This window comes from Pimephales promelas, chromosome 9, assembly GCF_988280905.1.
Source record: "Pimephales promelas chromosome 9, fPimPro1.hap1.1, whole genome shotgun sequence".
In the NCBI taxonomy this organism is placed as follows: Eukaryota; Metazoa; Chordata; class Actinopteri; order Cypriniformes; family Leuciscidae; genus Pimephales; species Pimephales promelas.
The window spans coordinates 17,800,611-17,816,266 of NC_142777.1; the positions used below are offsets into that span (position 1 = coordinate 17,800,611).

General features: G+C 44.4%; 1 protein-coding gene across 3 annotated transcripts in view; it reads right to left on the minus strand.

Annotated features, from left to right (window-relative positions):
* Window positions 1-15,656, minus strand: part of htr4 (5-hydroxytryptamine receptor 4) — a 132,006-nt gene that overhangs the window by 81,038 nt on the left and 35,312 nt on the right. For all 3 annotated transcript variants that reach the window (XM_039654406.2, XM_039654408.2, XM_089134809.1), the window contains one exon: window positions 1,439-1,552. In XM_039654406.2, coding sequence (XP_039510340.2) covers window positions 1,439-1,552 — 114 coding nt within the window. The remainder of the gene's footprint in view (window positions 1-1,438; window positions 1,553-15,656) is intronic.

Consider the following 15,656-nt stretch of genomic DNA (forward strand, 5'->3'; position numbering starts at 1 on the left):
TGTTCTGTTACAGGGATCTTTGTGGGAGTCCCTGTCTTTATGGGGAGGGGTGTGACGACCCCTGCTGTTGGTCTTGAGTGTTGCTGTTGGTACCTGAGCCCGCTAATTGCATCAAATGGCCTAATTGCCTCAATGGAAACACCTGTGACCTTAGACGCTTAAAAGATCACCATCTGAGCCAAGGGAGGAGGGCTCTTTGATTTCGGACTTTGCTTTGGTGTTTGGCTTGCGTTGTATTTTGTTGCTTCCCTTGAGCCAAGGGTCGTAACAATTGTCAACGCAGTGCAGCAGCTAGCAGACCAAGAGCAGGCTGTCTATGAGGCTACTCTCAAGTGACTTTTAGTGCTCCTAGTTGAGATGCACTATATGGGTTGATATGCTTTATGTAGACCGGCAACGAGGCTCTGTATTCTCTATGGATGCTTATGTACATGTGCCAACGCGTGTTGCTGGCCGCTTGTTTTCCGCTTATCTGTGTTCCCCGGGATTCCCTGGGACTCATGGAGTGGATGCTTTGTGCGCACAGCGTTGACAAGGGGTTCCCGTAGTGTAAGTAACTTACGCAATACTCATTCACTCTTCAAGAGAGAACCGAGGTTACATTAGGTAACCGAGTACGTTCTTCACTTTTTTTTTCTAATCAAAATGTGTGTTTTCTCAACAGAGCATGTTTTCTTGTGAATACTGTTTTAATTGATAAATGTACTGTTATGTATGTTTTCCCCCTGCAAGGTCCATGGTTTTACTTTCCCTTCTCTTAGTCTTTTGTAAAATCCAAACTAACAAAGCACACCCTGCTCCAGGAAGTAAAATAATTTTCTGTTTTAAAACAACACCACAAACACCAGTAATTATTCATTCAATTATTCATTAAATTAATTCTGTGATGTTTGTGGTATTTAATGGTTTAAAAAGCATTCCATCTGTTTAACAAAAAACATTCCTCAGTCATGTAGCTAAACCAATTTCTGAAAGTCTGAATGCTCTCCCTGAATAATGTGAGGTCTGCCCCTTCATTTGACATTTTAAAATTTACTTTGAAAACACATTTTTATTCTTTAGCTTTTGGAAACCTGTAATTTGTTGTCGTTGTTTTATTTTATTTTATTTTATAGTGTAGTCCTGCTATGTACTATGCACAGCACTTTGGATCAATTTTATTGTGTTAAAAAGTGCTTTATAAATAAAGGTTGTTGTTGTTACAATATCCTTTAACAGAAACCACATTAATTATTTGATTAGTGAGAAAAAACTACAATATCTGGCATTCAGATTTAAACCCTGCAAAACCTAAAAAGAACCATCCAGTAAGAATTACCTCGAACATGAGTCATGTCAGTTCACTTGAGCTGCACAAATGAAATGCTAAAAAGGGATGTGTTCCCCTGTGGTGTCAGATAAGTGGAGAGGCAGTGGGAGGAGATGGGCGGTTTCTGACCTGAGCTGCCGGTCCTTGCAGACGGCCACCATAACCAGCAGGTTGCCCAGGACACTCATGAGCATGACCAGTGACAGGAAGCTGATGAGAGCAACCGTCTTCACCAAGCTGTTGCTGTGGTAAAAGAGAGAAGAAACAAACTTATTGAAAATCAGTTGATTGTATGGAAAAAAGAAAATCCTGATAAGTGCCATAGTCTTGAAGGCCACTAACAATAGCACAGGCATTTCAGTTCTAGAAGATACAACTTGTGCATAATTTTCAGTAAAGAAATGCTGGCTTTATAATTCATTTAAAGTAAGTTTGATTGGCTAATTGTTAAATGTTCCAATTCCCATGGAAACAGCTGCGTAAGAGCACTGCCCAGGAATAGAAAGCAGATTGCCCACACAGTGTGGTCGAAAAAGAAAAAGATGATTTTTTATGTTATTGTATGAGCATTTTTGTTTAGAGTTTTTATTTAAATTAGATTTAGATTACTGCGGTAAATCTGCATATTATTATGCTTTGTGAAGGATCATGTGACTGAAGACTGAAGTAATGATGCTAAAAATTCAGCTTTGCCATCACAGGTATAAATTACATTTAAAAATATATTAACATAGAAAATAGTTATTTTAAATGGATATAATATTTCACAATATTACTGTTTTTACTGTAATCAAATAAATGCAGTCTTGGTGAGAGACTTTCAAAAATATTTAAATAATCTTACCATCCCCAACACTGTAAAAATGTTTTAATTAATTTCAACTTAAATTAAAATAAACAGACTTAAAAAAATTTGAATCTTTTATAACTTATTAAAAATGTTAAAAAATTGCATAACTTCTTTTGATGCGTTAAAGCAATGTGGAAAAAAAACATTAACATTAATAACATCTGAATAATAGTGTATCTTGGTTTTTTTTGGATAAAATATTAGTCATTAGTCAACAAATTAGTCATATTGTATAATATATATATATATATATATATATTATTTCATCACAGTTTAGTGGAAATAATAATATAGTTTTAATATTTTATAATGCTTAAAAGACTTATATGGTAAATCACATAGTGAAACTCATTTTTGTGTATTTTAGAGACAGATAACCTATAGTATAACCTAGAAACTCAAAAGTAGCTATTATCCAACACAATGTTTTCCCTCAAGGTTGACACTGACTATGTAATTGTAGGCTAAAGTGTGTTATTTTGACTGCAGGCTTTAAGAGGAAATAACCCCCTACCACACATTTGAGACAAATGAACGGAAGGGAATTTGAGATAACTGATAGAGTCAAAGAGAGTCAACCGCAGAACGTTTGACACATGAGCTATAAAGCTATACCTGTCTAAAGACATAGTAGAAATCTGGGTTGATTGACAGTGAATGACATATCATGTCCAACGTGAATTTGTTGTTTAAAGAAACAAATTAGAATAAATCCAAAAAGACATGACAGCATGAAATGCCCAGTGAGAATTTAATAAACTCTAATTAGACCATTCACTTAGATTACTTGGATATGCAACTTTCTGTGACATTATTTTGTTAATTTCAGGAGTTTATATAATTCTAGAGTAAGATACTGTAGATTCAATTGGCATTCATCCATTATGGTGGGGCTAGAGACTACTGGAGTAAAGAAAGAAATCCAAATAGACAGAGAATTGAATATTAAGTGCTAAGAAGTGAAGCAGGAGATCTGAATGAGGAGGGAGATGGAAGAAAAATGATCTCTGGAGAGAGGTAAGCAGTTGCTTATACAGTATGTCTTTGAAATATGACTGGCGGTTTGTTATATCCATACAAATGAACATAAGTCTACAGTCCATAAAAAGTTTTCTCAGTGGTACTTTTCAAGTTTTCACCACATCAAGTCATCCTCTTTTGCAGAAGACTTCTCTTTTTTCATCAAATATCCTGCGTTGGAGTTGGATATCTGTTAATAAAGTAAAAGGTCTGCTAATGTCAAGTTTCAGTTTGTGCGTTGATTTTCTGTTTGTATTTTTGATCAGCTCTTGTGGTCATTATTTTGTTCTGTTTCCAGCCACTCCTTTGTTTCTATGGTTACTGTCATTATGAGTTCATTTGTCCAAGCAGTGTCTGATGATTAATTACCTCGTTTCTGTTTGCTATTCAAGAGGCACCCTTGCTTTCAGTCTTTAGCCCTATTCGTACAGGATAAGTATTACCTGGTGACCTCTAGTCATTTGTAATAATTGCAGAGGATGTCTGTAATTTGTGAAGTAACAATTCCCCCGCAAATGACCTACTATACTTCGCCGAACACAGAGGTCCTGTGATAATATTAGTCCAGTGCGAATCGGCATCTCTGTGATAGGCTACCTTATTTTTTTCAAGGTTTTTGTTTCACGTGCAACTTTTTATCCAAGGTTTCGTTTGTCCCGTGCGAACGCGCCTCATGAAATTCAGATGTGGCAGGGTAATTTCTAAATCACACAAGGTTGCCAGATAATACTAATCCTGTGCTAATAGGGCTTTAGTCTGGTCTCTGTTGTTTTAAAGGATAAGTTCGGTATTTTTCACTTAAATTCCTGTTTTAGGATCCTTTCTGATGAAATAGAACAGTTAAGATTAATATTTGGATTCTGCTGTCCCGAGGATTTTACGTTTCGGTGGTGACATTTTACATTGCTAAAATCAGATGCTTTCTTACTGCTGCTTTCTCAATGCTCACAAAGAATGAAAAAAGAATGTTACACTTTTCACAGTCTTTTACCATTAAAATTTCGATATTTTATTTATTTATTTTTTGAAAAGCTGGGCAGAAAACTGGACAAACGTCAAGTAGTGTATCCCAGCCTTTAAGTTCACACAAGTGTCTGACTCATAACATGGTAGTTTTTCACAGTAGCTGTGTTTACATGGTTCAGTCGGAATGAAATCAATCCGATTGATGAATCTGAACACGGTGTTTACATGAATGATAAATAAAATAAATAATCGGGTTGATGTGCGTGTTTACTGTATATGTCACAAGATTCAAATCGGGGTAAGCACTGACTCTTTCACTAAGCTGAACAGCCAATCAGAGTTCTCTCTTTCCTCGACGGCCCGACGCCAATTCAACATGTTGAATCAGGCAAAACAAAGCCGACGAGGACTATTTTAAGCTGACGGCATTGAACCGTCCAGAACACATTGAGGAAACTTAGTTGGCCGATGCACAAAAACTGCCCGACGGCCGACCGTCGGCTTGGTGTGTTCCGGGCCTCGGTGTAAAGCATATTGTTGATGTTTTGTCCCTACTAGTGAATGTGCCATAACTGTTCATCCGCGGTCATCGGTGGCCCTGCTTACTAGCCTTGGTGTTCACGGCAGGGAGGAGCTGTGGAGGGAGGGCTGTAGCGCAGTAGAGAACAAGGGGGTGGGACCTGTAAATTGTGTTTGTTCAAATTTTCAGGCTAAGTCAGCGTTCACACAACCGGTGATATAAAGACAATGTAAAGATGTAAAGATATTGTTGACTGTGAGCTATTTTAGGTAAAGTCTGTTTTCCAAATGCTGCAGAAAGTTTAAATTGCATTGATTAAGGAAATCAGCCAAATAAAGACCAAAGTCAATGCCTGCAGATGGCCGCTCCCTCCACTGTGTTCACTTTGTGTAATGACTGGTGAAACCTTTGACCCCTAGAATGTAATTGAACTGAGGGTGCAATCAGAACATAGCAGCTCAATCAAAGCACTCTGTGAGTCAACCCTAGGTCAGCTGGTACACGCTTTCCCTTTGGTTAGCTTCCGCTGCAAAACACCACATTTCACAGCATGTTGAAATGCTTTATAAGTTCTCATTTAAACTAATTAACAGCTTTTGTGTCACATGCACACATTATATGAGTCAGAAAAGGCTCTCAATATAAAAACTATACGTTAAATGAAGTAGACATCAGTGTTATTTTTAACTTAATCTAAAACTAAAAATTCCAAATTTTGTCAGTAATTTATATAAAGCTGAAATAAAAATTAAATATCAATATTAGACAAACACTAAACTTAAATGAGAATGATACATTTTGTCTTAGCAACAAACTGAAATAAGTGTACAAACTTTTCTAGAGCTAAAAAAAAAATCTAAACCAAATAGAAATACAAAAACGTATATACTACAAAGGTATTATTTCTATTTTGTCTTATTTCTTCTCTTGATTTTCCAAACGCAGAAAACAGTCTCACATCTGCTGTGACTCAGTACAGGGACTTTGACTTTGAGTAGTCTATCTGTAATATGATGTCATGTAATTAGGGCAAACAGTACTTAAGTCCAATATAACATGTTTCTTTCTTTCTTTTCTTTTTTTTTTTTTTGGTGTGAGAGCCGTGCCAAAAATCCCAGACTCCAAACTCTAACTGAAAACATGCTTTTCCCTGAGAACAATGGCAACAGATCAAGTTAAATTGAAGTCCTCCTCAATCTACTTATTATATAATAAATGATTTATTATATAAGTGTACTATAAATAAACACTACTATTTTAACAATGAATTACTTTCTCTGCTAAGAAAAAACGTCTAAAATATCGAGCCAGTCAAAAGGGGGGAAGTACGCTTTTTTTGTTGCTGCAATCTCAGTTTATTTATTATATACAGAGACATTTAATGCCAGAAAAGTGAAGTTATGCAGCCCTGTGTAAAAAAAAAAATAATTCTCCACCAAAAATGGAACAAAGACAGCTGGTGAAAAAACACAGTACTCTGAAAGCCCAGCACTGCAGCGTGGCCAGTTTGAACATTCATGTTGTCTGCCATGTCACGTATTTAGCCCTACCTGTTGATTTTCAATTGCTAGTGATATGAAGGTTAGAAAGAAATTTGTCCTCAATTGCTTGGAAACCGTCCAAGAGTGGAAGCGCTGACAATCTAAACTGAACTTAGGCCCTTCATTTTCATTAATTCTCTGTGCAAAATGGCCAACAACTTGTTCTGATTACACAGCAACACTTGTGAAGGACAAATATGCTGATTAAAGGCACAAAGTGCACAGTGTGAATTTACCAAGATCAATGAACAATTGACCCTCACAAAAGCAGGCATTTGCAATTCTAAATGTGCAGCGAATTCTCCTAATAAACCTTAATATGATCAGAATCTGTGAGTTTTTTAATTAACTAAACAAACTCGTTAATAGTGTGGATAATGAACAACATTAGAACATGCAGGGGTTTTGTTCATATGGCTTTTAAATCATAAACTGCTTCTTTTGAATGTGTAGTATAGAGCAGGGATTGGCATTGTCTTCAGGATTATTAATTCTAAAGGCAGGCGAGTTTATATCAGGGTTGGAGCTAAACTCTGCAGGACAGCGGCAATCCAGGATCGACATTGCCTTGCTCTGGTGCACAACATGATGATAAACTCATTTTACGTTTATATGTATAAACTTTTATTTGAAGCGATTTTTTTTGTTTGTTTTGAAAATTGCCAAAAAGAAAAAAGATACAATATTGTGTACTAAATGTCTTTAAAGGCTTAGTTCACACAAAAATGAAAATATGTCATTAATGACTCACCCTCATGTCGCCCCAAGCACGTAAGACCTCCATTTATCTTCGGAACACAGTTTAAGATATTTTAGATTTAGCCTGAGAGTTTTCTGTCCCTCGATTGAAAATGAATGTACGCTATACTGTCCTTGTCCAGAAAAGAAATAAATACATCAAAGTACTCCATGACATCAGTGGGTTAGTTAGAATTTTTGAAGCTTCAAAAATACATTTTGGTCCAAAAATAACAAAAACGTCTCAGGTTACGTATGTGACCCTGGTTCCCTGATAGGGAACAAGACACTGCGTTTGAGACGCTCGAGTTCCCTTGAAAGGCAACTACGACTTTTATCATCATTGCATCTTCGGTTCTGTTGTCAGTGTGTGACGCTGTGCGGAGAAACAGAGCTGAGGCTGGGTCCAAACGCAGTGTAGCTTTATTAAACCAACTTAAAACAAGACACTAGAAACAAGACTCGAGAGACGTGAAAGCACCAACGTAGCACACATAAATACAACAACCAACAAAGACAGGGCAGAACCACAGGGCTTAAATAATCAATGACAAACGAGCTAGACAAGATAACAAGGGGGCGTGAGAAATGAGAAACACCTGGGATAAATAATAGACGGGCAAAAACTAATAACGAAAACACACAAAACCACTACGTGACATAGCCTCCCCCCTATGGGCGGCTCCCGACGCCCATACAAACAACAAACAGTTCAGGAGGGCGGTGAAGCGGAGACAGTCTTGGGGGAGGGACGGAGGGCCAGGCCCGTGCAGGGGAACAGGACCAGGAGGTAGCCAAGGCGGGCCTGGGCCGCAGAGCATGGGCATACCAGACTGGGCCGGAGACCAAGGCGGAGCAGGACGAGGCGGAGGCCAGGGCGGAGCAGGACGAGATGGCGGCCAGGGTGGAGCAGGGCGTGATGGCGGCCAGGGCGGAGCAGGGCGTGATGGCGGCCAGGGCGGAGCAGGGCGTGAAGGCGGCCAGGGCGGAGCAGGGCGTGAAGGCGGCCAGGGCGGGGCAGGACTTGATGGCGGCCAGGGCGGAGCAGGCTCAGGCAGAGACGAGGTCGGAGCAGACTCAGGTGCGGTCCATGTCAGTGTCGCCTCCAAGGCCCCCACAGAGTACCTACTGCCCCCCCCCAAAAAATACTTGGGGAAATTCACGGGAGGAGCCTCTGGGTGGTGAACGGGTACAGGAAAGGCCTCCCGGAGCTTGAAGGGTGCAGGCAGAGCGAGGCGCAGAGGCGGGGCCGGCAGGGCGAGGCGCAGAGGCGGGGCCGGCAGAGCGAGGCGCAGAGGCGGGGCCGGCAGAGCGAGGCGCAGAGGCGGGGCCGGCAGAGCGCGGCGCAGAGGCGGGGCCGGCAGGGCGAGGAGTCTGGGCACGCTCACCGGGGCCTGGCGAACCAAACGAGTCCTCCTTCTCCTCCTCCTGCGGCGGCGCGTCACAGGGCTAGACACACTCGCTGGGCTGGACAACTCACTCACTTGAAGAGGAGATGCAGCGCTCACTTGAAGAGGAGATTCAGCGCTCACTTGAAGAGGAGATTCAGCGCTCACTTGAAGAGGAGATTCAGCGCTCACTTGAAGAGGAGATTCAGCGCTCACTTGAAGAGGAGATGCAGCGCTCACTTGAAGAGGAGATGCAGCGCTCACTTGAAGAGGAGATGCAGCGCTCACTTGAAGAGGAGATGCAGCGCTCACTTGAAGAGGAGATGCAGCGCTCACTTGAAGAGGAGATGCAGCGCTCACTTGAAGAGGAGATTCATCCACTTGAACCGGAGATTCATCCACTTGAACTGAAGATTCACTCACTTGAATAGGAGACTCGCTCACTTGAACTGGAGATTCATCCACTTGAACTGGAGATTCATCCACTTGAACTGGAGATTCATCCACTTGAACAGGAGATTCATCCACTTGAACAGGAGATTCCCTCGCGGGGCTCACGTGAATCGCGAGTTCGGCTGGGCTGACGTGAAGCGCGGGCTCGGCTGGGCTGACGTGAGTCGCGGGCTCGTCAATGTGCACGTGAAGCGCGGGCTCGTCGTGACTGACGTGAACCAGCGGTGAAGACGACGAGGGCTTCGCGGGTAAAGTACACTCGGCAGGTGTCGAGTAGAATAAGCGCGCAGTAGTGAAGAGGTCCTGCAAGGAACAAGCCCGAGCGACATACCCGTCAAGAGTCCAGTTGGCAAGGTCCCGCGGCATCCATCGAGCGATCTCATAATCCAGCCCATTCAGAAACAGGCCCATGAGCTGGATATCATCTAGCGCTCCCACACTGCTAATGGACAGGAACTCCTTCGCGTACCTTTGGACAGACCGGCCCTCTTGCAAGACTGACGACAGGTATTCTGTCATAGCCCGGTTGCTGACGACTGCTGGACCCATCTTGAGGTTGGTTGTTCTGTGACGCTGTGCGGAGAAACAGAGCTGAGGCTGGGTCCAAACGCAGTGTAGCTTTATTAAACCAACTTAAAACAAGACACTAGAAACAAGACTCGAGAGACGTGAAAGCACCAACGTAGCACACATAAATACAACAACCAACAAAGACAGGGCAGAACCACAGGGCTTAAATAATCAATGACAAACGAGCTAGACAAGATAACAAGGGGGCGTGAGAAATGAGAAACACCTGGGATAAATAATAGACGGGCAAAAACTAATAACGAAAACACACAAAACCACTACGTGACACAGTGGAAGCAAGTGGAAGCAAGACGTGATGACGTCAGATGCCACAGAAAACTCTGTGACTAAATCTAAAATATCTTAAACTGTGTCCCAAAGAAGACTTAAGGGAGTCATTAATGACATATATTTCATTTTTGGGTGAACTAACCCTTTAAAGGGACACTCCACCCATTTGCATTAAGATTTCCACTGTTAGAAATCGCATTGCATTGCAATGCACTATATGGGGATTGTTGTCTACAACCCACAAAAAGTCATTTTCTGCCTTTTATCGGCCAAGAAGGACCCAAATTAGAAATGTACGTATGATACTATTCTACTAAATATATGACCCACTTTCAATACATTTTCATGTCTTCACTGGTGGAATTACCCTTTAATGATGGAAATAACTACAATTGCATTTATCATTGTGGATGACGATACAATAACAATAGAGAAATGTACAACTAAAGATATACAGTATATAGTGTAGGGTAGGCTATAAACAATATATTTCAAATTGACAGTATTGCAAATATAAGTAGTTTGAGAGCATAGGGAGACCGACTTGATTGCATCATTTGCAATGCTCAGACTCAATTCCATCATTCACAATGCTTTGTGGTCAGGTCAAAATTGGTCAGGTGGTGATTTCTTTTGCAGAATCATGGGTATAGATTTTTCACCAGGAATACAGCTCTTAAACACAATTATTTAAAAAAAAATGCTTGAAATAATGTAAGCTAATGGTTTTAAACAAAAGTATTTAGCCTGCCATCATTTAACAACCTCGTGTCTGTTGTTTAAGGTTTACAAGTTATTGTTAAAAAAAATTCCCTATAGAGAAAAATGAATGGAACCCAACTGGAAGCCTCTATTTCAGTCCTCAGGCTGCCACCGAGAATGGTGGGACAAGTAGTTTTGTCACTTAAATAAATGCATTTCACTTTTTTTATCAACAGTGCAAAAAAAGCTAAATTGTACAGTTAACATTGACTAACTAAATGATGGCCCATTCCAATCAAGTGTGCTGCACAAGTCCTGAAAAGTGACGCCAGAATGGATCCAGTATAGCTCATAAACCCCACCCTCTCCATAATCCAATGGGACGTGAGACAAACAAAAACAATCAAATTATACTTCCAATAATTTTTTTTCCAAATTTTCTGCCAATTTAGGTGGTTCCCTTTCGAAGGGAACTCAACAATACGTCGAATGACGCTATGGGGAACGCCTCAGGCGTGACAGGTGTCTGAAATCAAATATCAACTCACAGTAATCAGGTTGACCGGCGACAGCCCGTGCATCATCAGCTTGAATGATGAGCGCGTCAATCTGGATGTATAAGAAGGGCGCCTTGAAACCGTGACAACATCTTTTCGTCTTCAGGGACTGTTTGTCTGTGTGATAGTATCAACGATTAAACGCGCAGAGACGTGGAGAAACACTTTGCGCGAGTGTGCCGACTTGTGTCCAGATATTTGACACCGGAGGATTCACACGATCTGTGCGTGTTCTGCCTGAGAGAAGAGCATTCGCGGGAAGCTCTCGAGGGAGTTTTTTGCGCGAACTGAGAGTTTTTCCTTTCAGAAATCTCTGCTCTCGTCTGACCCACTTCTCGAGGGAAGTGGGCGCGGAATCTGAACCCCGCGGTTCCGGTTCCCGCTCGGGCTGAGGCTCAGTGGCGGTTGAGCTCGTGGAGCTTTCAGATGGAGCTGGCAGATTATCGGGAGAGGGGCGTTAACCTCGCGGATGATCTACCAGCTGACGAGGGTGAGTTACAGATTAATGTTGAACATCTAAGAAGAGAGAAAATGAGCGCTCTCTCTCTTTGGTGAATCTGTAACTGTTCTCTTTGGGCAGGGCAGGAGTTGGCTGTAATATATATATATATATATATATATATATATATATATATATATAGAAAAGGATGTCAGTTTGGTTGAGACCGAATCATTTCAGCCCTCCTGCCCAGTGTACGCTGAGCTGGTTGACATTATGGGGCGCGCCTCAGACAGATTGCTGTTGCAGTGGAGGCGCGTCTGGGAGGAACCCGCTCATGGTATTTTGGATGGCTGGTTCCTCCCCACCCATAAGCCACCAGCCCGGATGAGCCTTCCATTCGTTTCCGATCTCCACGCTGGGATCGAGAGGGTATGGAAGAATCCGTTCTCCTCACGTCTCTATCTGCATCAGCGGGCTAGTTTCGCTGCTGTGGAGGGAGCCGTGGAGAACGGATAAGTGTCGAGGCCGCCAGTGGACGAGACGTTGGCTAACTATCTCGTCTCTGGTTGGTCCTCTTCACTAAGAGCTCTGACCCTGTCATCCAAGCTGCTCAAGACATCTTCATGCTTGAATGACAGAGCGTACACGGCAGCAGGTCAGGCAGGTGCGGTTCTGCACGCCCTTGTGGTCCTCAGGCCTACCAGACCGATCTGTTGCGGGACTCCGGGCCACCAAGCAAGCTGCTGTTCTGTCGGTGCTATGGTGGCCACGGAGAGACATCTGTGGGAGCTCCCACATACTGTGGTTGCCAGGTTACAGGCCTCACCAGGCCTTCCTGGTTATGAGCTCCCACTGATTGTGGTCACCGGGTTACAGGCCTCACCAGGCCTTCCTGGTTATGAGCTCCCACATGCTGTGGTCGCTGGGTTACAGGCTTCACCAGGCCTTCCTGGTTATGAGCTCCCACATACTGTGGTTGCCAGGTTAAAGGCCTCACCAGGCCTTCCTGGTTATGAGCTCCCACACATTGTGGTCGCCAGGTTACAGGCCTCACCAGGCCTTCCTGGTTATGAGCTCCCACATACTGTGGTCGCCAGGTTACAGGCCTCACCAGGCCTTCCTGGTTATGAGCTCCCACATACTGTGGTCGCCAGGTTACAGGCCTCACCAGGCCTTCCTGGTTATGAGCTCCCACATACTGTGGTCACCAGGATACGAGCTCTCACGTACTGTGGTCGCCAGGTTAAAGGCCTCACCAGGCCTTCCTGGTTATGAGCTCCCACACATTGTGGTCGCCAGGTTACAGGCCTCACCAGGCCTTCCTGGTTATGAGCTCCCACACATTGTGGTTGCTAGGTTACAGGCCTCAAAGGGGCCTTCCTGGTTATGAGTTCCCACTTTCTGTGGTGGTCAGGTTATAGGCCTCACCAGGCCTTCCTGGTGATGAGCTCCCACACATTGTGGTTGCTAGGTTACAGGCCTCAAAGGGGCCTTCCTGGTTATGAGTTCCCATATTCTGTGGTAGTCAGTTTACAGGCCTCACCCAGCCTTCCTGAATGTGGGCTCCCACATGATGCGGTAGCCAGACTACAGCCTCACCACCTTCCCTGAGCACTTTGCTCCCACTCTGTGGTCACCAGGCTTCAGGCTTCATTGGCCTTCCTGGTTGTGAGTTGTCACATGTCAGGTTGCAGGCTTCACCAGGCCTTCCTGAATGTGAAACCCCCACTTTTCGTGGTCGCTAAGTTGTAGTGGTGAGTCTTCACATGTCAGGCTGAAGGCCTCAGCGGCCTTCCTGAATGTGAGCTCCCCATGCATTGGGACTATCGGGTGTTAGGCCTTGTCAGGCCTTCCTGATTATGGGTTCCCACTTGTTGTGGCTGCCAGGTTACAGGCCTCAAGTTCGGCCTTTCTGAATTCAGAGTGAAGTACACTAACCCCTACTTCACCTATTATTGTGGTAAATCACATGACGGGATGTCTTGTGTACTTTCTAAAATCCATTTTGTATGGTAAGGGTCACGCGTGGTATGCTTCGGTCCCTTCTTATGTGGCTCAGACCCCGGTCTTCCCTTGGGTCCCACTTTAAGTGGCGTCCTGTCACTGGCTACAGGGACGCCCTTCTCTGGCTAACTTCTGGAAGAAGTAGCTTCCACTTGGTGGAGTAAGCTCCCACAGGTTGTGGTCACCAGGCTGGGTCTCACTGACCTTCCTGAGTACGAGCTCCCACCCAATGTGGTCGCCAGGTTACAGGCCTTACCAGGCCTTCCTGGTCATGAGCTCCCACACACTGTGGTCGCCAGGTTACAGGCCTCAACAGGCCTTCCTGGTTATGAGCTCCCACATATTGTGGTTGCTGGGTTACAGGCCTCACCAGGCCTTCCTGAATTCAGAGTGAAGTACACAAACCCATACTTCACCTATTATTGTGGTAAGTCACCCGACGAGATGTCCTGTGCACTTTTTAAAATCCATTTCTTATGGTGAGGGTCACGCGCAGTATGCTTCGGTCCCTTCTTATGTGGCTCAGACCCCGGTCTTTCCTCGGGTCCCACTTTAAGAGTTCTTAAGAGCTAACTTCTGGAAGTAGCTCCCACTTGGTGTGGTTTTTCAGGTACACCAGGCTGGGTCTCACTGACCTTCCTGAGTACGAGCTCCCACCGGATGTGGTCGCCAGGTTACAGGCCTCACTAGGCCTTCCTGGTTATGAGCTCCCACATACTGTGGTCGCCAGGTTACGAGCTCCCGCATACTGTGGTCGCCAGGTTACAGGCCTTACCAGGCCTTCCTGGCCATGAGCTCCCACACACTGTGGACGCCAGGTTACAGGCCTCAACAGGCCTTCCTGAATTCAGAGTGAAGTACACAAACCCATACTTCACCTATTATTGTGGTAAGTCACCTGACGAGATGTCTTGTGCAGTTTTTAAAATCCATTTCATATGGTGAGGGTCACGCGCGGTATGCTTCGGTCCCTTCTTATGTGGTTCAGACTCCGGTTCTTCACTTTGGGTCCCACTGTAGATGTGTCTTTGTCGCAATACATTACGACAGGCACTTCCCTTGTTCAAGCTATCTCCCACAACTGTGGTTTTAGGTCTGACTAGACCTTTTTCGAGGTAGCCCAACATTGTGGGTCTGTCAGGTTTCTAGCCTCTGGCTTTCCTGAAGGATGAGCTTCCACATGCTGTGGTCGTTGGGTTTCAGGCCGCACAACGTACGGCCTTCCTGACATGAGCCCTCATGTATCGGAGCTCCCCACACATGGGGTCATCAGGTCTTAGGTCTCTTTGACCTTCCTGATTTTTGATCCCTCTCTTACTTCCTCAGTGCTCAAAAGCGAGCACTGGGTGGAAACTCGTGGATTGAGTGTACGATTCCCATTGGTTCGAGGTTGAGTCACACTCTCCGGAGGATCCCGTCTCTGTGATCCGAAACTCGATGGTTTCCGCCAGCTTCGCGGGCCTTCAGTTTTTGGATGCCTTTTCTAGGCAATTTCCAGAGGCTCTGTCTTGGACGGACAGGCTATGGCCAGACTGTGTGTCTTAGTACAGATCACCAGGCCAGCCTGGGGGCATTTCAGGAGGAGTGTTCTCCTGAATAGTGACTGGCTGGGGGTCTCTTTGGCCCCCTAGCCACACTCCCTAGAAGGGACCCCTTCTATTTTGAAGTTGTGGTCCTAAAGCCTTTGAGCTGGCCCTGATTTACTCACGTTATTACGTTCTGGTTTTTCTTGGTTCATTAGCTTGGGCTATGACCGGTAGGGAGTGCTGTCACTGACAGCCCGATGTAACATAGGGTGAGTGGTTTCAGTGTTTCTTGGAATTACTGGTTCTGACAGTTGTCACTGCCTTTCGGCATGCACTCCCCTCAGCATGGCGGAGTGGGTATTTCGTTCCCCATAGCGTCATTCGACGTATTGTTGAGTTCCCTTCGAAAGGGAACGTCTCAGGTTACAACTGTAACCTATGTTCCCTGAGAACAGGGAACGAGACAATACGTCTCGTTGCCATGCCTCGGGGCCTGCCTGCAACAGTCCCTTCAGACGATAGGATGTTGTCACGGTTTCAAGGCGCCCTTCTTATACATCCAGATTGACGCGCTCATCATTCAAGCTGATGATGCACGGGCTGTCGCCGGTCAACCTGATTACTGTGAGTTGATATTTGATTTCAGACACCTGTCACGCCTGAGGCGTTCCCCATAGCGTCATTCGACGTATTGTCTCGTTCCCTGTTCTCAGGGAACATAGGTTACAGTTGTAACCTGAGACGTTTTCATCTAGTTGATGCAAGTTCAAGTGTTCGAG